At 42.9% G+C, this 23601-nt stretch overlaps 1 protein-coding gene across 1 annotated transcript in view; it reads left to right on the top strand.

Annotated features, from left to right (window-relative positions):
- The window catches only part of galnt18b (UDP-N-acetyl-alpha-D-galactosamine:polypeptide N-acetylgalactosaminyltransferase 18b), an 81005-nt gene that overhangs the window by 38500 nt on the left and 18904 nt on the right, over window positions 1–23601 (top strand). The window contains 4 exon segments of the mRNA XM_053420800.1: window positions 4112–4295; window positions 4910–5107; window positions 9575–9701; window positions 15037–15048. Coding sequence (XP_053276775.1) covers window positions 4112–4295; window positions 4910–5107; window positions 9575–9701; window positions 15037–15048 — 521 coding nt within the window.

Below are 23601 nucleotides of genomic sequence, written 5' to 3' on the forward strand. Positions count from 1 at the left end.
AGGCATCCTCAGCTTTATATTAGTCATCCGCCCCTGTCATGGCTCACCTCCGAGACGCATTAGCATGCAGGGGAATGTGTCGCCGTCAAGGGAGAGAAGGGCAAATTGACCTAGCTGATTCCGCTGTAATTGGATAATGTCCCAAGCTGTGGCCCGAGAAAGGCTCTTCTGTGTACAAGCAGGGTTCTGAGAAGGGCTCACTTATTGGAGCAGCTATCACAGGACTTAGATTTGTTACTTTCAATGAAACCTTAAATCATTCAAGATTCAAAATACATTTTAATTATTGTTGTGCCTAAGAAGATTGCACAACAAAATTGCTACATGTTTGTCTTTCAGTCATAAGTAAAAAGTTCTTCAGAATCAGAATCAGAATCAGAAGGTGTTTATTGCCAAGTAGGTTTACACCTACCTGGAATTTGCTCTGGTTATTGGTGCATACAATGAACATAAAAACACAATAAATACAGCACAAATAGGAAAAACAATATATAAAATAAAAATATGTAAAAGATATAAAAAGTAAAGTAAAAAGTGAAATGCAAAAATAAAGAGGAGAAATCTGCAAAGAAAATGAATTGCAAAATTTGAGGAAGCTTTCGGCTGCTGCATCTGCATCACCATGGTAACACATTTTAATTATATGATTATAATACCAAGGAGTTTTGGATTGAGGTGAGAATGAATGTTTTTGTGATGAGCATCTAAATTTTATCAAAATATGTTTTGTCCATGAAAAATGGCTGAAAACTGTAAAATTGACCCTGAAACTCGATTTCCATTTAAATGGAAAAATATTTCCTAGTGTACGAAAGCACGAGAAAGAAAGCAATTCATATTTTTACAATTATTCTGTCAATTTCAGCTAATCTTTTCAGCTAAGGGTTTTTGTCAAGAGTGACCTGTATACCGAGGTTAAGCTTTTCAAGCATGTGACATTTTTTTGCTGATCAGATTCTTTGGCTTCTCATAATCTCATAAAGATGATTCGATCATCACCTCAGGTGTTCAGAGAAGTTCCAGCAGCTGTTTGAAAGCAGACGGATTTCCAGCAAGCAGTCGCTGCAGCCAATGAAACCTGAAGGTCACAGAAAAGCTGGAGGGAGGTCAGCAAAAAACAACTAAGCTGTGTGTACTGCACTTGCTGCCAACTATGAATTACAAGAGGTGCTGGAACTTGAGCAACATGAGTTTTTGAACAAACTGCCAGGGATTGATACAAGACTGGAATTGTGGAGGAAGGGTGAGAATCAGTCGGTTATTTTAGACGGATATTTTCACAACTGCAGAATTGAGAAGTGAGAAATTGGCAAGTTGCGTTGTGCAAACGACACAGCAACCGTGAGACTTGCATTCATGTCGATTTACCATCTGCTGTGCTAGCAGTAACGCCTGCATGCTGATGAACGATTTCAGTTTGAACAGGCGTGAAGGGAACACTGAGTATCCAGCACCTAGACAGACCAGTTCAGACATACAGTAACAAACAGCAGTGAAGCAGCGAGCAAAAAGCCAGGTTTCTAAAATCGCTTTTATCAAATAAACATCCTATGTATGGATAAACACAGAAATGCATATGCAATGTACTGTATATATATATATACATGTGTGTGTATATATATATTTGTGTGTATATGTATAACTACAGTATATATGACACTATCACAATTACATTCTCTTCACCTTTTACTTCATGAATTAAGACAAACACTATTCATACTTAGGTAGTTATACATATACATTTTGTATATCCCACTTAGGGGGATAGACGTAATCAAATGGTGTGTTCATCATTTTGCCCCTCACCAGTACCTTTGCTCTTTATCTTCTGAGACAAATTTTCTGAATGTTTTCCTTCTACTGTGGATAATGTAGCTGGATTGGCTGCACGCTGATTTTAGAAACTTGTTTGCATGTTGTTCCGGTCCAACTCGATCACAAAGCCTATTGCTTTCCTGCTGAGCTCCAGCAGGATATCAGTCCCGAGAGATTGATGACTGTTGGCCATCAGCCGTTCCTGGTGTAATGAACTGTGCTTTATTTTGATTTGCTGTGGGGCATAACACTCCATATTTCTTTTTCTTAATTCACTCGCACAGCAGAATGTCTCAATTATTAATGGATTAAGAGTTATTATGGATACAGTAGACTGATGGAAGGTCGTCAGCAGCAGGCATGCAGCTGCAGCAGCTTTTCTTTTAGCAGAAGAGTCCAAAATTGTTATCATCATAATTTTTACCCCCAAAAACCCTGTCAGCCCTCGTCCTTCTGATGGAAGTCCTTCATATCTAATCAAGGGCAGATTTCAACTTGTGGATGTTAGCTGATTGCAGTTCAGCAGGAAGGCTAGAAAACGGCTCATTGCTCGCTCCTCCCAGTGGGATACTGTCATACTCCACCTACATGTAAACCACCACAGTCCCGTGTTGCATGTAGTGTATGAAGAGAGACTGTTATTCTGCTCCAGATAGCAGCAGTAAAATCAACATCCCCTTGTATGAATAGCATCTCTGACTCATATCTTTCTATGAAATAATGTATTTATTTCTATTTTCATTTAGATGACTCAAGAGATCAGCTTTTTGCCCAAGGGAGAGTTAGGACATATTATTATAACAGATATAACAGTATATTGTAACTTAAAAGTACCCTAACGTCTGTAACGGGTTTTAAACAATTATATTAAGTCACAGTTACAGGCAGAGGTACAGAGTGAAGTATAAGAAAATAAAAAAAAGGGAAAGAGAAATGAAAACAACAAAACACATAACTGGAGCCGTACAGGACTTTGACCCACATTGCTGTTACGCGTATAGAAGTGGAAGCACAACACAGGCAGTGAAGCTGCACACAACAAAACACGGTCGTGAACAAAGCACAGCTGTGAAGGTTTTGTGGGGATGGAAAAATATCCGGCATTTGTTCACTACACCGTGTCGAGGAGCAGTGAATGTCGAGATATAAGAAGATAACTCCACAGAACTCAGGTCCTTCACATTGTCCTTGACCTGAAAGTCAGAATCCCAGTCACTCCATAAACTATTGATTAATTACTCATTTACAGGCACTGTGATGTACTGTGATTTCTCATATTCCCTAAAAAACAACACAGGCTTTACCCTATTACGTATTATTAGAGTAAGAAGAAGTTCTTTTTTTTTTTAAACGAACAGAGGTAATGTGGGTCAGTGCAGAATCTTAATTTTCAAGGAACACATGCTTTAGGTATTTTCTGTGACCCAGATGAAAGGACGAAACAGAAACCTTCAGTTTCTTAGATTGACTAATTCTCCACAAAAACATTTTCCAGTATAGTTGTACTGGAAAGCCAAAGTTTTTCTCCACTCCATAACAAGGCCCTCACCCTCCCTTTGAGGAAGCCAGACGCAGCACAGCGGACTCGCTCTCCGGCTGCCCGCAACTGCTCCACGTTCCCTTTGAACTGGAAAGGCTCACCACGGGTTAAAAGTGAAATAGTGAGAACAGCACCTCAGGTAATTTATACAAGAAATGATGAAACTCTGTGCTGATTTAAGTTCTCAAACTTTGTTCTGGTGGTAGTAAAGTATGCAGTTGTGATCTAATGGTGTTGCTGATCCTTGCGGCCTCCTGCTGACATTTCACACCTGAAAAGGTATTCTTTAACCTCTAATGCACTGCAGTAACTTATCACATTTTCTAAATGCCAAAAATATTGCCACCTCATAGGACTTGTAGGGGGAACAATGATTATTTTATCCTGCAGGGTATGCCATCACGCAATATATTGCTCAGGTAATAATGGAGGTAAACTCGGAAGCCAAACATTAAACTGGATGGACTTCCTCCGCCTTCTCCCCCGTGCTTTGAAAAGCATTGCAGGCTGAGTCCTCAATATTGCAATATCCAGTTATGACTGCTAAGCCCCATGGAGGTGAGCTGTGCTGCTCGAGCTGCTGGTCCAGTGTTCAAAACAATAAGGCATGAGTACTTTTGACCCTATGATATACTGCCCAGTGAAGGATTACATGACAGAGTCTCTCGGGTGGAAGTGTGCTCACAAGCAGCAGCGTCTAAGTGTTTGTCTCTGTGTGTGTGTTTGTGTGTGTGTGCGTGTGTGTGTGCTTTGCAGATGAGCTGAAAGAGAAGCTGCAGGATTTTGTTTCTGAAACAAACAGCCAGCATCCAGGATTCATTAAGATGGTGCGGCATGCCAAGCAGGAGGGTCTGATCCGGTCCAGAGTGAGCGGGTGGAGGGCCGCCACCGCCCCGGTCGTTGCCCTGTTCGATGCCCACGTCGAGTTCAACGTCGGCTGGTGAGTCACTCTGGCATCGTGAGCAGCGTGATGTTAACACAAGCAGCGGGTCTAGAGTCCTAACACTGTGTGGGTTTGGGGGAAATCATTGAAAATCAGACAATGCAGACTGTTTTCTGCGTCTTTGACTTAATCTGAAGATACAAACCTTTAGCTAATGTTGTTTTAGATGTCTATAATTCAAACATGAACCTATTGCAGACATAAATTATATAAAGAGGTATACATCACAGAGCCTTTCTCGATATTACTTGAATTTAAACATTCCATATTTTTAACTCTCTTTATTTTTTATAACTATTGTCTTTTGAATCAGATTATTTTATTACTTATTTATTCTAATTACTGGTTTGTGACTCAGTTTGTAATCTGGACTTTTTACGAGTGCTGTATACATAGAATAAAGACAATTGATTAATTATATTGACTATAATAATACCATCATCACAATTAATGCATTATAATCTTGTCAGACATGCTTTTCCAAGGGGAAGACGTGCATGTTTTTTTATATTTTTAATTACGTGTTTGCAGAGATGATCACCAGAGTAATGGATCAAGCCTGTCAAAACAAATCCACAGTGAAATGACGTCCTCTATCTGTGCATTTGAAGGGCCGAACCCATATTGCAGAGAATTCAAGAAGACAGAACCCGAATCATCTCGCCATCGTTTGACAACATCAAGTACGACACCTTTGAGATAGATGAGTATCCGCTGTCTGCCCAGGGCTTTGACTGGGAGCTGTGGTGTCGCTACCTCAACCCACCCAAGTCCTGGTGGCACAAGGACAACAAGACTGCACCGATACAGTAAGTGAACTAAGTCTTCACAGCCTCAATCAAGCATGATGTGATTAATATGGTTTTTAAAACTTAAAAAAAATATCTCTGATCAAAGGGTAATTTTTGTGCAATGTCACATATCTGAACTTGTTGCTGCTGTCACTATAGCAACTGGGCTAAGCACAAACATAACTTCCAAAGAGAACAAACAAAAACAGATCCACTCTTATCCCATAATAACCAATTGAACCTTAATTACAACAACAAACCAGGAGTTTAAAAGGGATGCAAAGACAGTTTACTGTAGGAGAATTGCAGACGGGTTTGTTGGTTTAGCTGGCGGGTTCTCACAGTCTGGTTTGGCTGAGGAACTGGAACGACAGAGCAGAGCAGTGGGTCTTAGCATCCTGCAGGACTTCTTCTTTCGTGTATCGTCTTCATATGTCCAACTTCGTGTCGTGTAGCCACTCCCTCGTCTCAGGTCCCACTTGGAAGAGGCCCTCCTCTGAGGGTGGTCTATGCCGGGGACAGGTGGTGATGATGTGGTCGGCAGTCTGCTCAGGCTCCCCGCACTCACACGCTGCACTGTCTGTTAGGCCCCACTTCTTCATGGACGCTTTGAAGCAGCCAACCCCTGTGCGAAGGCGGTTCAGGAGGGTCCATTGCCGGCGAGGTAGATCTTCTCCCTCAACGCCACCTCCAGGATCCTGGATGTAATGGTGTAGGCGTGTCTGTCCTGCTGACTCCCACTCCTGCTTCCATGCCGCTGCCAGCCAGGCTTTGGTTGTCAAATCCTCCGGGATGGAAATAAGCATCTCTTGTGCGGCCTGATTGTATGGGTGGCGGGACTTGAGTCTGCTTGGAGGTGTTGCCATGGTGGTGGTTTCATGGAGGAGGTGCCAGCTGTGTTCCTGGGCTTTCCTTGCCAGGGCGAGGGTAGCAGCCTCTCGCCGTAGGCCGGCTGGCGCTATTCCTGCTAGGACTGGCAGGTAGAACACAGGGGTGGGTTTCAGGCAGCCACTTATGATCCGGAGGGCATTGTTGATGGCCGTATCGACCTTCTTGGCATGTGGGCTTCTACTCCAGGTTGGGGCACAGTACTCAGCTGCAGAGAATACGAGGGCTTGTGTGGAGATACGTAGAACCTTGGCCGAGGCCCCCCAGGTTGTACCAGCTAGGCGCCGGATGAGTGAGACCCTTGCTGTTACTTTAGCCCTCACTTCATCCAAATGCTGTTTGTAGGACAGTGTCCTGTCTAAGCGTACGCCCAGGTACTTTGGGGCCTGCTGGAACTCCAGGGGTTTGTTGTCCACTGAGATCTCCAGCTCCCTTCTTGCTTCCCTGTTGCAGAGGTGGAATGCTGCTGATACAGTCTTTCCCTTACTGAGCTGCAGTCGCCAGCTTCGAAGGTAGGCAGCCAGGACGTCCATGTCCTGATTGAGACCCTCTTCAACCGCCTTCCATGTGGGCCGGTGTAGCATGATGGCTAGATCATCCGCGTATCCATACCTTCTAGATGTCGTCACCGGTAGGTCAAAGATGTAGATGTTGAAGAGCATCGGTGAGAGGACAGACCCTTGTGGGACCCCGTTTCTCAGCCTCCTGAGCCTGCTGCGCTGGCCGTCACTGGTCTGGAGGATGAAGCTGCGGTTTGACAGCATCTCCATGATAAAGTTGACCATATGACGGTCCGGGATTGTTCTCAGCAGCTTCAGGTGGAGTCCGCGGTGCCAGACGGTGTCGTAAGCAGCAGTCAGGTCCAGTAGTACCACCCCAGCTTTGGTTTTGGCCTGGAAGCTGTCCTCGAGATCTTGTGTGAGAAGGGTTACCTGGTCCACTGTAGACCGGCGGAAGCCAGCCTGTTCCCTCGGTAGCTGTGAGTCAACTACTGGCTCAATTCGGCTGTGTATCATCCTCTCCAGGATTTTAAAAGGGACGCACAGCAACGAGATTGGTCTGTAGGACTTGGGGTCATCCGCAGGTTTGTTGGGTTTCAAGAGGGCTATGACAGCGGCCCGTCGCCATGCCCTTGGGAGCTTGGACCTCCGGAGGCACGCAGAGAAGAAAGCACACAGCCAGGCGGATGTTATTTCGCTCTGGTGGATCACAAACTCTGGGTGGATGTTGTCGGAGCCTGGTGCCTTGCCTTGTTTGAGTTTGGCCATAGCGTCCTTGAGCTCAGCTGGTGTGAAATCTCCTGACAGGTTGGCATTGACACTGGCCGCCCTAGAGAGACTGGATACCTCGTGGGATGTTGAGCGGGCAAACTCTTTGTCTGCGTCTGGGAAGCGGCCATTTTTCAGGAGTTGGGCTGCGATGGCGTTTGCTGTCACAGGGCACTTGGGAGGCGGTGTACTTCTTCCTGAGAGCTGGTTTATGGTCTGCCACGCTTTACGGCTGGAGTGGGTAAAGTCAATCGACTCGACGACCTCTGTCCATCTAGCCCTGCGAGTGGCGTCCAGCTTCTCAAGCAGTGCCGTTGCTGTCGCATCCACTTCAGCTCTTGAGCTAGCCTGCTGGTGGGCTCGCAGGAGGTGGTTGCACTCCTCGTTCCAACCCGGGATGTAGTTTTCATTGTAGCCTCGTGGTATGGTTTTCTTCGCTGCCCCTGTCAGCACTTCACAGTAGGCTGCATATGCAGCATCCACATTAGGAGTGTCTGGGTCCGGGAGGGTGACAGATCTTCTCTCTGTGTCAACAGAAAAAGCATGCCAGTTGGCCTTCCGGAAATTCCATCTTTTGACAGGCTTCCCTGCGACCGGCTGCACCAGTGATGGTATTCTGATGACAGACGGTCGGTGGTGTGATCGGGGGAACCTGTCAATGACCCTTCTCTCTGGCATCGGGTCCTTACTGTGGAACACAGGTGTTCCATCTGGAGGAGTAGAAGCTTGGTGGCTCTTTGGGGTCAAACAGGAGATGGGCGTTGGCATTGGAGGCCCACTCGCTCAGCGTCTCCCCATCCGGTGTTGTGTGGGAGTATCCCCAGTCGGTGTGCTGGCAGTTGAAATCCCCGGCGTAGATGGCGGGTGCCGGGGTAATTGGGAGGGCCGATGTGGACAGTACAGATGGTGGGGGCTTGTACACGTTCACAACCGTTGTTGTCTGTATCCTCGTGGACATCCACTCGAGACTAACGCCTGGAGGGGATTGGCCTGTGGCTGTCCAGCTGAGGTCAGACCTGACAAAGGTGGCCATCCCGTGCTGCCTGCTGAGGATGGAGCCGGCGAGGTGGAACCCGGGCAACCTGAGAAAGTCTGCTTTTCCACAGTGCGTCTCCTGAAGGAGGACGGCCGCGACTTCATGGGAGTCGGCGAGGTGGCGTATGATGTCCAGTTTGGCGGTGGTGAGGCCCTCGACATTTAGCTGGAGCACTGCCAGGCCCTGGCGCTCGATGGTCGGGATGGCTGCCCGCCCTGACGTGAGCTTGCGTCCCCCCGGCCTCTTGCGCCCTGATCTGACAGCGTGACGATTGGGTGGCGACATTAGTTTCATGAGCTGGTCTTGCACCATATCTCATTACTTGCAGGGGAGGCCGCGTGGAGGCTGTCGTCTTCTCCCTCCCTGCAGGACTGAAGAGTGGGCAGGGTGGACCGGGACCTCGGATCCAAACAGGCTGCTTGCAAAAGAGGACACTGCTGGATATGGAAGGAGTAGAGGCGGGCAGGCGTAATGATACTGAAGCACAGGCAGAGCACAGGATTAGAAAAGAGCTGGTGAACACAAAACATCCTCCCAGAGAGCAAAGAACTTGGCCTTGATGTCTGTCCACTAGCTGAAGGCTTCACTGCAGCGGCTTGTTTGGATTAGAACAGTGGATCCCAAACTTTATACAGTCCCGTACCCCTTCAGACATTCAATCTCCAGCTACGTACCCCCCGCAGCGCGTGCGATAGGACACGAAAGATGTTGAGCTATGCAAAACGCAAATCAAATATTTCCCCGCGTACCCCCTGAACCACTTCGCGTACCCCTGGGGGTACACGTACCCTAGTTTGGGAACCAATGGATTAGAAGATCAACTGCTGATGCACAGGTAGAACTGGCAAGAGAAGCAGGAAGCCACACACACAAATAATTACTCTAGCTTTAACCAAAGTTACTACATGCCTCACCTAAACATTAACCTAAATCCTAACCCTAACTCTAACTCTAACCTTAACCTAACCTGAAAGCATGTCTTTACTTAAGAATTTAATGATCAACGTTACGGGACTTGCTTTTGGTCCCCATTAGGAAGACAAGCCCCCATAACGTGACTGTGTAACAATATTTAACACAACATAAGTAATACCTGGATCACACACACACACACACACACACACACACACACACAAACTTGTACTTCTCTCTTGGGGAGAATACTCATAGTGCATGCCCTAACTCTACAGTATAACATTTAGAAATGTAAACAGTAAAAACACCAGGAAGACAGAGGGAAAAGGGGAAGGTAAAACCAATACCCTGACATCTACATCACCTTAATTCCCCCAGGAGCCCGGCCCTGATTGGCTGCTTCGTGGTGGATAGGCTGTACTTTGAGGAGATTGGTCTGCTGGATGAGGGCATGGAGGTGTACGGGGGAGAAAATGTGGAGCTTGGCATCCGGGTGAGTAATAATGTGTCTTTCTGTGGCCACGGGCCATTGTTCATCCCTGTAATGTGTGTAAGATTAACTGTGATAATGACACTCAACGGTGGGCTGCTGTGATATTTATAGCAAAAGTAACTCAAACGAATGTAAAAGGATAAATACACATTTTGTTAGTTATGATGTATGTGTAGCAGAAGGATGGTTTATCTGCACAGTAATGTACAGAGCCTGTGGCCTGGTTTCATTTTCATTTTTAAATGATTATTTAATGATATCTGTATTATCTTTGGTCACAGTTGAATTATATTTTATGTCATTTCTTTAAATAGACTTCGCCAACAATGAAATGATAATAATTTGTTTTCGATCATTTTTGCATAATGACGTGAATCAGACAATAGAAACTGTGAAGTTTAATAAAAACTGTTCATTTATGTGTATTATTTATAATTCTGGACATACAGGAATTATCAGACTTTTACACCCAAGGTAAAAAATGTTTGATCAATTCAATTTTTGTGTCTTTTTGGTGTCATGTAGATCATTAGAAAATTATAGAATATTGCCAACAAGACACTTGAACACAGGGTTATTAATGTAATGCTGGGACAAACATCCTCTGAAAGGAACAGGAACAAACAGGGGAAAGAATTATCCCTCAGCAAGTGTCCCCTAAACCCACTGAGACGTGCTCTCTCTCTCTCTCTCTCTCTCTCTCTCTCTCTCTCTCTCTCTCTCTCTCTCTCTCTCGTGTAGTTTTAACATTAATAGTCACTACTAATTCATTCTGAAGTCTGAACGATCACCTTCATCCCCTGGTGATTCTGAAGAGGCGCCTCTGAGAGTTGTCGGACTTGTTGTCATTGTTGCTGTCAGCAGTGATGTGTGAAAGCATTGTTCTGAGCAAATAGACGTACAGTGTGTGTAGTCGTGTTGTTCTCACAGCGTTGTATTTCATTCGTAAACCATGGAAGTCGCTTTGTGTGCACTCAGTCCAGCAGTACCACAGGAGGCTCGACCACGGGAGGAACAATCCTCCTTGGGGAACGCTAATGATAGCTCACATCTACTGTACAAAGAACATTAATGAAGCTATCAGCCTGTTCAGTGGAAGCAGGAGTGAGGGACGACTCCTCCTCGGCGCCACCATCACTCGATTTGCACCGCGAGGAGGAAATGGAGACAGGCTTGCCACAGGATACCCAACGTGGAAATATCTGTCCTCGCTAATGACAGAGATGCAATCATCAGTAAAGAAAAGCAGATTAGTCCCCTCAGTCATTTTTCCTCCAGAAATTACATGCTTTTCCAATTCCTGGGCCTGATAATAGCCTCGCTGGCTGCTTTATAGTCTGAAACTCGGATGATTTTATCACAAACAGTGAGCTCTGAAACCACTTTCACATTCACATCGATGGGAGTGCAGACCTGGGTCCTAGCTCCCTTATCAAACAGTTGGATGAATAGTTTTAGGTCATTGCTTGGTTTCTCAGTTCAGAGTAGGTGTTGCTGTCCATGTTGTTTCCTAGCTTGGTTGTGTTGGACTGGAGGAAGTGGCCCCTCGCCTGCAGGTTCAAGTCGTTTAGAGGGTGAAACAGTGAAACAGTGAGCTGAGGATGACGAGATGCTGGAACCCTGGGTTGGCCTTTGATTAGCAGCCCCAGAGAGACCCATCAGGGTTGGTTGGTGGGTAGGCTCTGTCTGCCTGTCTGTCTGTCTGCCTGTCTGTCTGTCTGCGCGTCGGTCATGCCTCTAGACCACCTGCCAGCACGCTGACTGGCTGCTGACAGATCCTCAGAGACACTCAAACTAGGCCAACAGCTTCAGGCTTTGGCTGAGGCTTGAAAGTTCTGTCCTGGGTAGTGTGAGGGTGAAACGACCCGCTGCTCTCAGCTCACATTTGGTCACAAAGTGGAAGATGAATTTTTCCACCACGGTGTAGAAGAATTTGTTTCTTCAATAGTTACAGTGACACTAATATTTATTTTATTATGTGAAACATCCCCCTGTACAGTGTGTGTGTCCGCGTGTGTGTGCGTGTAGAGAAACATAGCAAATGCTGGTGTGCTGCATGATAGAAATTAGCAATTAACTTCTTATCATGCTTTTGATGTGCATAAAAATGCTAAGCAGACCCAGGTCTTTCTGATTTTCTATCTATATATGTTAATGTAAGTAGATATCTGTATGTACAAATGTAGAATCTGTTCACATTCCTATTGACAAAACTGGAGAGAGGGCCGAGGTAAACAGCTGCCATTACTGCAGAGGCGCAGTTAGACCCACACACCACGTAGTTGAGAAAATTAACTTTTTACTGCTCCTGCCACAATCTATGACATTAAGATCTCATAAAACCCTCGGCATGTTGAAAATAGGGTCAAGCTAGAATGGCACTCAGTAAAGTGCATACCGCCGCCAAGTACCAGCAGTCCCCTTAAATTCAATCAAGCTGCACCAGATTGCACGCTCTCATAGAAATCAGGGCCTTAAAATTGCCTGATTTGTTTCATCGAGACCCATGAATCCTGGCAAAACGGGGTATATGTGGAAAAAAGGTCCAATCAAGTTAATGGAAGTGGAAAAGTCCTGGATCTGTACCAAAAATTCTCTGTGACCCATATCACATCCTTTTACCAAGTTGCCTGGTAATCCATCCAGTAGTTGTTTTGTAATCCCGTTGGCAAACAAACAAACCATCAAGTAACAAATAAATACCATTGAACTTATGGTAATAATGTGTCAAATGTGAATTTTATCCAGTTTTCCAGCTACACACCTGGAAGAAAAACCCTCGGCAATGTCCACTCTGAATGATGCTGTGCCGACAAAAACCACAAGGCTCTGCTACATTTAATCATTTCACTTCAATACATTGAGTCCTCAGATTTGCGTTCTAGTGACACACCAACAAGAGTCCAGTCAAAGATCATGAGAAACTGAGTCATCTGCCTCGGAGGTTCCACTCATCTCTTGTTAGCTGGGTACATTGTCTCCTGTCGGAAATGACATATATCAAATTATATACCGATTTTTTTCTTTCTTCTTTTGTTGGATTGTAGCACCATGTTCCCAGAGAAGGTCCTTGTCCCCTTTCAAATACATAGTTAGACCACAACAGGAGTTATGAGCTTGAGCTTCAAATCACAATGTGTTTTGTCATTTGATTATCTGGGATGCCAAACCTAAGGAATTCAGGTTTCTTCAAATCAGAGTGTGCAGGGAAACACAAAGAAAAGTGGACAGGATCCTGAAAGTGAATTAGAATACACATGATTTCCTGAAACGCCTGTGAATTGTGGGTAATTTGCCAGTGACGCTGCAACAATGCGTCACTAGAAAGACCAAAGCACACATCACCGCTCTCTCCAGAAAGGTTGTGTTGGGGAAGGAGGATCATTGACGTGTTGGAAACCAATTATCATTCAGCTCTGTGCACAGTATTTATGAAAGTTGCAATAAAGCATCATTACTGTCACGGTAATGATTTACACAGTAGAATTTACCTGTATTTGGAATATGCAGTTGGACTCTATAGACATTACATATACACAATGTTTTAATATTTGTATGATGATTTTAAAGAGCAAAGTGAAACATGATTCTAATATATATTACATTGTGATTAATATGTATCTGAATGTGTATAACTTATATGTAACATATAACATAATTATCCATGTTTTTTTAACTTTCTCCATCATTTGAAAGGTAAAAGAGATTTAGATTTCTGTGTAATTACACAGGTGGAATATCTAAATGTTTTAACCGTAATCACTCAGATTATAATTGTAATTTATGATCCCGCCGCTGCTGCAACTCTATCGAACCCCCCGCTGTGAATTCTCAGCCCAACAGAACAATCAATTAGAAAGTCTTTTGTCGGAGGTAATGTGAAAAACAATATAGCTCTCTTGTAAAATAATGTGATTATCGTAGTTAACTTTAGCAATTATTAAATCCTACTTAAATTCATCCTAAATTACAGTACCCTGAAGGACACTTTTTACCTACTTTACTACCGATATTAATGTTTAGAAAAGAAACAATTATTGTATTTTTGATTTTCATATTTAGAACCGTATGCAACTATCAGAAACCATGAATGATAACAAACCCCAGTCCGCTCACATAACTCTGACTCACTTTAATTACTCGTTTAGAAAAGAAGAAAAAAATGTAATTGCCTGAAAGACTCCACAATAGATAGTACAAAGTTCCACCAACTGTTTTACACCACACAGGCTTTAATTTTGTTTAAACAATGTTCATACTTGTTCCTCAACCTCTGTTTCCTGAAAGTGTTAAAGAAATATGAATACAGTAATACACCTGTATCACAGCTCCCTAATGATTAGGATAATAAGAAATAACTTTCACTGTCACAGTATGTATTGAGTATAAGCAACGATATTCTGTTATATACATCAACTACAGGTTATTTCAAGTCATTCTCAGTATAAGGCTATGGAAGAAAAGTTTATTTGGGCTTCTTTAACCATATCATACAATTATACTCTAGTCAAATCCCGAGTTGTTTCATGGAGAAGACAGAAAATCGAGCGGATGTTGGCAGCTCAGTTGTTTCACCTGGCATCAAGAAACCATTTCACAGTGGTGGAAAATAAAATCTTACTGGAGCAATGACAAGTCTCATCGAGGGAAGGAAGATTTGACGAGGGCGTGTGTTTCCTTTAGGGTCGGGCTGCCGTGAGCAGGAGGTGGAGTTATCTACAGTAGGAGGGTGAACACACTGTAGCTGCAGCCCTGTGGATGAGTTGTGGCGACAGAGTTTCAGGAGCACAGAGTGGAGGCTTTTTACAGTGTCGCTTGTGGGTTTCGGGTAAAATGAACTCCTATTTAATATTTCAAGGTGTCTACTCCGAGCTTTCGTCCTTTATGTCTGAATTCATGGGGGCCATTTATCAGCGGACAATCTTTCTGGAGTCACCTCCCTCCAATGACTAATTATTCATGGTTTAATTTCACCCTGCTGAAAGTCATGTATGTGGAATGAAAGTGGATTTGCCTTGATTAACTTCATCTTATACTAAAACAAACAAACAGGTGTTGTTGTCACTTGGGATCTCTACTGCTATCACCACTCCCCTCTTCTTCTGCTGTTGACCATCACGATGTCTGGCTACTCAGCCATTACCATTTCATCCGTCTGGATCTGGAAGTCCCACAGGATCTTAGCTCGGTGGTTCTCAACCTCCTTATGCAGGCCACAGATGTTCCTGTACACGATGCCAGCCACTTGGTAATGGTATTTCATCTGCCTCGTACCAGCCTGCATCTTACACCCTGCTGTTCTGAGCTGGACTGTCTTAGAGACATCTGTGCACAGTCTGCACCTGAGACCCTGTCTGGTGTGGTAGACCTTGGCCTCCATTGATCTCAGTGCCTGTTCTTGTGCTGCCATGATTAGGGCCTCTTTCTTTCAGACCAACTTTTCCAGTCCACTGATAAGATTTCTTGATACTAGCCAATCTTTCTATCTGTCGATGGTACGTGCCGTGCATCCCTCTTCTTCCTACTCCTCCTCCTCATCCTCCTCCTCCTCCTCCTCCTCCTCCTCATCATCATCATTGGGTCTCTGCTGTCTGAGGTATTCAACTTGACTCTCTTCGATGCCGTCTGTCCACACATATCAAGCCTGAATGGTATTCCAATGTCATTGCTGTAGATCCCAGTGATGAGGATCAGTCAGAGTCGATATCTCGCTCATCCATGTAGAGGAGGTGGCTGATGGTTGCTCCTCTCCTCTTCTTCAAACAAAACCATCAAGTACCATACGAGTGATTGTTTGATGAACCTAGTTAGTTAGGAGAAACATCTTATGGTTAAGAAGTCTTATTAAAAATAGCTGTGTAGGTTCAGTACCTTCTTGATTATTGTGTGGAAAGTCTGGCCTCGGAAAGTGTTGTTGTGAGAAAAAATATGTCTCATGCCCGAATGTTGATCTTGTCTTGGATTCACACTTTCTTTTGTGCTGATGATAACAATTCTGAGGAGAAAAGGAAACGGTCTAAAAAATAAGTCATGTCCCTCATTACAAAGCGTTTCGTTCTCAGTGGATTTCATTTCGCAGCCACGCAGCAGATCTGTGCTGGTTGTTGTTTGATAATAAGCACCTCTCAAGTGGCTGTAACTGGTGGGATTACAGATGTGCCATAAGATGCTTGTCATTTACTGCTGAGTTAATTTCTTCATCGTGTTGCTCCTGGAGGTAGAATCCGTCTGCAGCATAACAGCGGTGACAGCGTGTGCGGAGAAAAAAAAGGATTCAATTTAGATTAGGGAATATAATGTAAAAGGTCAAAGATTATTGTGTCCTGTTCACTCATTGAATGACATGAACATGAGCAAATACATATTCTGCAAACACCATCTCAAATGAACACACCAGTGGTAGCCCGTGCCTTCATATGTAAAGACCAGAGGGCCTAAAGACATGTAGAGAGAGAAAGAAAAAGTTAGTGTTAGTCCAACAGAAACAGCCCCTGGATGATTAGACACCACAGCCAGTCAAGAAAGCCATCCACAGCACTGCCCTTCTAGAAAACTCCATGTTTTTAGTGAGATAGGATGTGATGGCAAGTGAGCCATTAATAATTCAAGGCTGGGAATCTTCACTTGGCTGCCTGTATGCATCCTGGTTTCATACAAATTACATTTATATGCATTTATTCTTCATTAGCAATTTATGTTCAACGGCAACATTCGGAGCCAAGTGAGGGTCAGTGAAATCCAAAGGATGTAGGATGAGCATGTAAACTATTAACCGATATCAATATATGCAGTGTTTTTCTGTCACGTTTTTAAATTCAATATCAATATTCTAGATTCTAAAAGTAGAGTTATGAGGTAGAGTAAAAATCCAAGTGAAGGCAATATATTGCAGGAATGTCTGTAAAGTGAGCTCCTTTCTGTGGAACGGGGCAGACAGCAGATCCAGGTCAAATACAGAGTTCAGCAGATCTTTACATGGAGGCAAACGAGGCCCAGGGTTCAGCAGACGCACTTAGAAAGCAGGAGATGACGAACAACCAGTGCACTAGATAACTACCTCATGCTGATTCCACATAATGAAGAAGCAATGGCACTGTAGCATGAATCATATCCAATAGGGAAAACTTATATTTACAAAATAATGGACTGTCAATTAGGAAAGTATGTTTATTATAGGGCTGAATCTAGTATTTTTTGAAGATTATCCGTTAAATAGATCATTATCCCCATTTTTCATTTGTTGTTTGGCTCATGAACTGTCAAAAAAATAAATTCCTGATCCAGATGTTGATTCAGATTTTGACAGTGTTGTCCAACCAACAGTGAAAAAACAAATATTTTTATTTTGTTGTCGAAATAAAAGAGAAGCAGCATGAGTTAGAAGTAAATTTTGTTATAAATACTTCTTCTCATGTTATACTTGATTGTCAGTTCCAACATATAATCTGTCGCACTGCTGGAATCACCTATCTTTCCCAGTGATGATATGTTATAAGATGGTTCTATATATTTAAACATGATAGGAGTCAGGTGGTCATACTGGAGCATAATGGCATGAAAGACGTGGGTGAGTGGGTTTTACATATTTTTTTCGCATTTGAATGACTCTTTATCTTGCTGGTTCAATTAATGGGCTTTAGTGGGTGTGAGGTACGTCCCCCGTGTTCTCTCTCTCTCTCGTCTAAACAAGCCAGTTGATCCCTTTATAATTTTCTCATCAATGCCATCACTTAATAGGGTTCCTTTTTGTGATGGTTAAACATAATGACAGGGAATTAAAAAACGGTCCATTTACCAAATTTGTGAAGTTATAAAAGTCCAGCTTCCTGTTCACATATTACATTTCTGTATGAATGCGTGATAACCAGCCGGAGACACTCATCTCAGTGAGTTTTCTGTCATATAAGTTGTTCAAAGTTTCTTAATTTGTTCAAAAAACATTAATTCTGCTCTGAAATGACGAGACAACTTCAGCTGGTGGAGTTTTGTGATGTTTAGGATTTTTCCTTTATTTTGTCTTAGACGCTATATGACACTTTAAAATGCTTTTAACATGTAAAATGAACATGTATTTCTTAACCCAATCAGGCTTTAACGTAGTTTTAACAGTCAGATTTGAACCTTGAATCAAATCATTTTGAACATTTTCATTCTTCCTTCATACAAAGCTTTGAACTCCGATAACGCTCCTGTCAGCAGTGGCTGCTCGCATTAAGCAGATATGTGTGAGGTGACATGATAAAGGTCTGTCACGTATAAGTGATCTGTGTCAGGTTGCTTGGGAACTGAAATTGCATTTATATATTGTGTCGATTAAGAATTTGGCATTTAAAGACACTTACAGAGTTCCGTTGAGACCAACATTTTAATATTTTAGAAAAAAATAATGAAAATTAAACAATATTAATATTTATTGCAATCAAATGTACATCAATAGAAATATAACAAAGGTTCAATACACATCAGTATAATACTTACACATTATGTAGGCAGCCCAGGGAGGTATAACACATAATTGTTCTTCCTCTGATTTGTAAAGTGTTTTGAACACATACTAACACCCTCACCCAACGGTCCCCTTAGATCCAATCAAGAGACAGGTAATTGCACACACAAAGAGATCAGTCCCCTAAAAATGCTGGATTTTTTTATCAAGATCCATGAGTATTCGCTGGGAAAAGAGTGAAAAGGTAAAAAAATGCCTCGTCTCATCTCTCATCTCTATCTGCACCCTGATCTGGATCCACACCGTCATTTAACTGCTTCTTCCCTGACCCATACCTCATCCCTCCTCCAGGTTATGTAATAATTTGTCCATTATCTTTTTTTTGTCATTTTGTTTATAAACAAACAAATATAAACATAATTGTTTATGTAATATCACCCAGCCAGACAAGAAATCAGGAATTGCTCAGATCAGGTGGAGTTCGGATTGTCCCTAAATGTTTTAGTTTGCTGTGAAGAGTTTGGGGAATTTACTCCTTCTTTTCAGACAGCAGATGGACCAAGCTGCTACACATACAGTGGAAACTCTGTAGGCCAATTGTCTGCGCCGGTCCAGCTCCGTGCTCTGGGCAGCAGGGGAGGAAACGATAGCTTCATCCCAGAAGTGAATCTGTGCTTTGATGTGAAGGGTTTCATGATCACAACATGCTGAGGAAATGTGAAATGAATGCAGTGGGAAATATTGCAGGCATTTCAAGTTTTGGTTTCTGGGTGGACAGAAGAGGTGATGCAAGGAGATGAACGCAGATAAGTCCAGATAGGAAGATGGAGAAGGTATCAAATGGAAAAGAAGGGGGAACTTCCTGAAGCGGAATAATAAATCACAAGAATATCTGGAGCAAAGAAGAAATCCTATAGTTGTGGTTATCTTGTCAGGAGTCTGTAGGATCATATGTTTCCTCTGCTACTGCATTTCTTTTCAGGTTTGACACTTATCATTGACAAGGTGTCACCACATTTTCACATCACATTGCTTGTAACATCATTGCTACACATATTTCATACTAAAGGAACAATGTAGCCTGTGGCCATGTGGCTTCTTAAATCCCAGTTTGCAGCATTGTCATTAGATTTCATGAGCGTTAATAGAATCAATCATCTTACAAAACAATCGGTCTCATAAACAATACTCTTCTCACTGCAATGTCTATACTCCTATCTGCCATATCTTTAAATAACTGGATTGGCTGCTTGTATTATCTGTTTTTAAAGGTTTTTATGCAACACATGACACAAACTTATATTTTATTTGCACTGTCTGGTTCTCTGTCAAAGTGCATTTCGTTTAACTTGTACTTGTGCAATGGCAATGAAGTTGAATCTAATCTAACGAACAATGTCAAGACCTAAAGTACTAAACTGAGTGACTTAGAAAACTGTTAGAAACGCTGTAGCTTTTTGTGAATCTCTCCTTTGCTTCTATAAAAAAAGTGTTTTCACAGATTTATGCGCTGCTCATCATATCCTTAGATCTTGAGGTGTTCAAACGTCTGCCAGCTTTTATCAGGGCGTCTGATGTTTATAATGAAAATCCACCCTTCCTCATCATACACCACCTCACGGCATGACTGATGCGTGAACTCGTCGTTCTGCAGATCTCCGACCACTGCGGCTTGAAATGAGACCATATCATCTTTTTTAAATCCTCCAGGGTCTCGTGTGTGTCCACGGCCCTTACCGAGAGATAACACGTCCCATAGACCTCTATCTCTGACTAGATGTGTAATTCATGGTACACAGGGACCGTGAAAATACTTTTGAGGAATGCAAAGAATATATTATCATGTCATCACCAGATAATGTACGAAGGGAATAATCTAAGATTTGTAATAAAGCATTTATGTGGGAATATATTTCAAGTAAATGGTGTATGATATAAATCATATGCTAATGAGGGGTAATATAAATATAAAAATAGAGCGGTGTCCCATTTCAGGGACCTAGTGAGACACTTGGACTGCAAAGGCCAAACGGGAATCATGGTGGTCTGGAGGATTTTGTATTTGCGTCACCAGCTTGTCCCGCAACATTAGCTACTTTGCTGCAGGTCAGCTACCCACATGGCTAGCTCGTTAGCTTTGTCATTAGAATGCAGTGAATCCTGGGGTATGTTGGCCCAAGAGAAATCCACCCATTGGATCCTCAGGAATGGAAGGATAGCCTAGTGGTGAAGCCGTGAGGCAATACACCATTTTCACGGCAGCCATTTTATTGGGCTTCAAGTGCAGCCTCCAAAAGATGGAGCCCCTGACTTGAGATAAAGGCTATAGGTACTGTTGCTACATGTCAAACTTAACGATATCACAATAACTCTGCCCCTGCTTACTGCCTTTAACAATGCACTTGATGCTGCAAACTGAAAAGTGCGTTTTATTTATTAGTATAGGTCAAAGAGGTCATTGTCAGTTTCTCTAAATGATTATGACTTAGATAGAAATGTACTTACCTAGTTAATCTCATATTTTTTTAACTATTATGATGTTATATATTATTCTGACTCAAGAATTACCTTTTTGCATTATAAAGTCTTGTCTTGTCTCGTCTTAACTGGGTAATATTGTTGTAAAATGTGTTAAATTATATTTGATTTAGGGTATAATTAGATTTATTTTCTATTAAAAAAAAATTCTCCTGGAGTTTGTTTGAAAGGCAGAACTTAGAGGAGGGTAACGGCACTAACAAAGACGTGTATGTCTCAGCAGAACAATACTGAGGATAAGAATGAGCAGCAGAAAGATGTCTTTTTTTTTGTAAATGTTGAAATCCGTTACTGACAAAGCTTCATGCTGCTGCTTTTCTTAGTGAAGAAGAAAAACAAAATCACGTAACAGGCGCTTTTCAAAGGCGGCACAGACTGAGTGGCTGACACTCAAAAGACAGATTTTAGGTCGAGTACTTTCAGGCTGTGAACTCCACACAAACCGGAGGTTGTGGAAAGTTCAGGGAATTATTAAGAAGATTGGCAAAACAAACATTAAGTACAAGCTTGAATTTTTCCTGTAATTGATTTGCTGCTGCACCACAAGGCTGCATCAGCATTATGACTCATATCTGCACCGAGTTTGTGAAATAACCTTGTGAGTAGTCCCATCAAATTCCACTTACATTCACGAGATGCTCATCTTGTAACTGACACCACTCTAGACAGAATAAATTAATGGAGTACTTCCACTCACATTACATCTACATTAAAGCTATTTAGCTCTTGCTTTGATCTAAAGCAAATTATCATGAGGGCAGCAGTAGAATTAGCTTATGGGATCGGCCCTGATAATAGATCCAAACAAACACTGCTGTAACGTGAGACCGCTCCTCTGCCAGGAAAGTTCGACAAAAAGAAATTAGAGGAAGAGTGGCTCAAGAGCAAGGAAGATCGGATTCAGACAGGGGCATATTTGCGGGAGGGTATGGAGGAGTGTGGCCTGATACGGGAGGGGGGATTGTGGTTTATTTCTTGAGGAGATGAGTTCCGAGTTTACAAGGAAAAGGCGTGGTTGTGCCGTGCTGACTTAGATTGTTCCATTACTGTGCCATGAGGACCTGCATATTAATAACCCAATGTGGACTCTAACCTGGAGTGGTGATTTGTTTGTACCTCAATGCTGATCCACTGTGATAGCAGCCGCTAAACCACACAGAGCAGGTGTCAGAAGTTTGGTAGACCTAATTATTATTGGACTTTGGGTGGAGGAGGGCAGTCGCTCTTCCCAGCACCATCTTAAAGCAGTAAAGTGTAGTGTGAGTGTTTGCTGAAGTGCTGTTGAGCATGGCGTCCTGCTTTCCTGGGGAAACGGATTGAATGAGGCCCACTGCAAATTCAATGATGCGTTTGATCAGAAATATGACTGTAAAATATGAGAGTGTTTTGAAGAACATCCGAGCCCTCCATAGGAATGGTCGACTCCCACTATCTTGACACTAATGACCTCTTTCTTGTAATTAATTTGGAGAAGGCAGCAGATAATTAGTGGTTAACTACAGGGATGTCACACGGGCAAACACTCTGAGGCGTGTGTTTCATTGTCACGGGGGGAAAGATGACACTGGATTATTTCCTGGCTGAGGTTGAACACAGTGATACCAGAAAGGGATTCCACTAATGTTCCAATGTTTTAGCTTTTTTAGCTTGAACGAATATTGTGTGTGTTTAGTTGGGTTTGATCAAGGAATAAGACTGCAACAGATCACTTTCCTTATCAATTAATCTGTTGGTTTTTGATCAACGTCAACAATCCCAGTTTCATGCTTAGGACACTCAACATATCCATCTTTAAAGCTAACATGCCGCTATCAGCACAATGCAGTTCAGCAATGCACAACGTGTTCCCACTCAAATGGAACTGCCAGCATTTTCGGTTGAAGCCTCCAACACAGAAGCCAAGTCACTATAGTCCAGACTGAAATGTTGGATGAATTTCAGAAATACATAGTGTCCAAAGGATTAATGCTATTGACCTTTGTGATCCCTTTACTTGAAAGCCACCCAAGTCACATTCACTGTCACATCCCATGTTAGTTATTCGTCAGATGATACTGCGTTTGATATAATGTTCTCTGACAGATGTTAATTAAACTCACATTTACTTTAACAAGAGAAGGATGTCGGTTTTGCTTTCTGTTCTTCACATAATGACACAGTGCACACAGGGGTGTCAAGAGTCAATTCAAACTTTATTGAAATAGCCTAATATGACTAATAACAAATTTGCATCAGGGAGTTTGACATCTGTTCAGCTTCATGTTCTGTTCCGAGACCCTCGAATCGGAGGAGAAAACGGAAAAGCAACCGAGGAGGGATCCATTCCAGGACGGACAAAGAAGCAATAGGTGTTATGTGCACAGAATAGAGCAACTAAATAGATTTATAGTATGGACATCCAGGATGACACCGTTATAGACTGTACACATTAGTGAAGAATATGATCTGTGAGAACATTGTGCATCATCCAGGTGCTGGGAAGAGATAAAACCTGAGCCAAATGACCTCCTCTCCCGCATTAAGACCTGGAAAGAGGACAGATGCAAGAGGCAAAACCAAACACTCGCACAGAACACAAACACACAGAGGGAGAGTAGGTGAAGAGGAGGAGGCTGGAGGACGAAGCTCCGGATTCCAAAGCACACAGAATTGAGGCAGGAGAGGGAGAGAGGTCTCAGGGCAGCAGATGGTCCAACACTGCAGCGTGGCAGCCCACCAAAATAAGGACATTAGTTTCGAGGTTTTTGTGGAAGACTTCGCTCTCACCAGTCAAAGGGATGATACTCAGATTTCTGTGAATCACACATGCTGTGAGTGATACATCAGGGAAGCTTTCCCTCTGATAGTCTGGACTGTGAGGATTTCCCTGGCTGGTCATATTAACCTATGCCTCCTGCACACTAGAGTATTTTCAAATCAGATTTTAAA

Source organism: Pleuronectes platessa, chromosome 1, assembly GCF_947347685.1.
Source record: "Pleuronectes platessa chromosome 1, fPlePla1.1, whole genome shotgun sequence".
In the NCBI taxonomy this organism is placed as follows: domain Eukaryota; kingdom Metazoa; phylum Chordata; class Actinopteri; order Pleuronectiformes; family Pleuronectidae; genus Pleuronectes; species Pleuronectes platessa.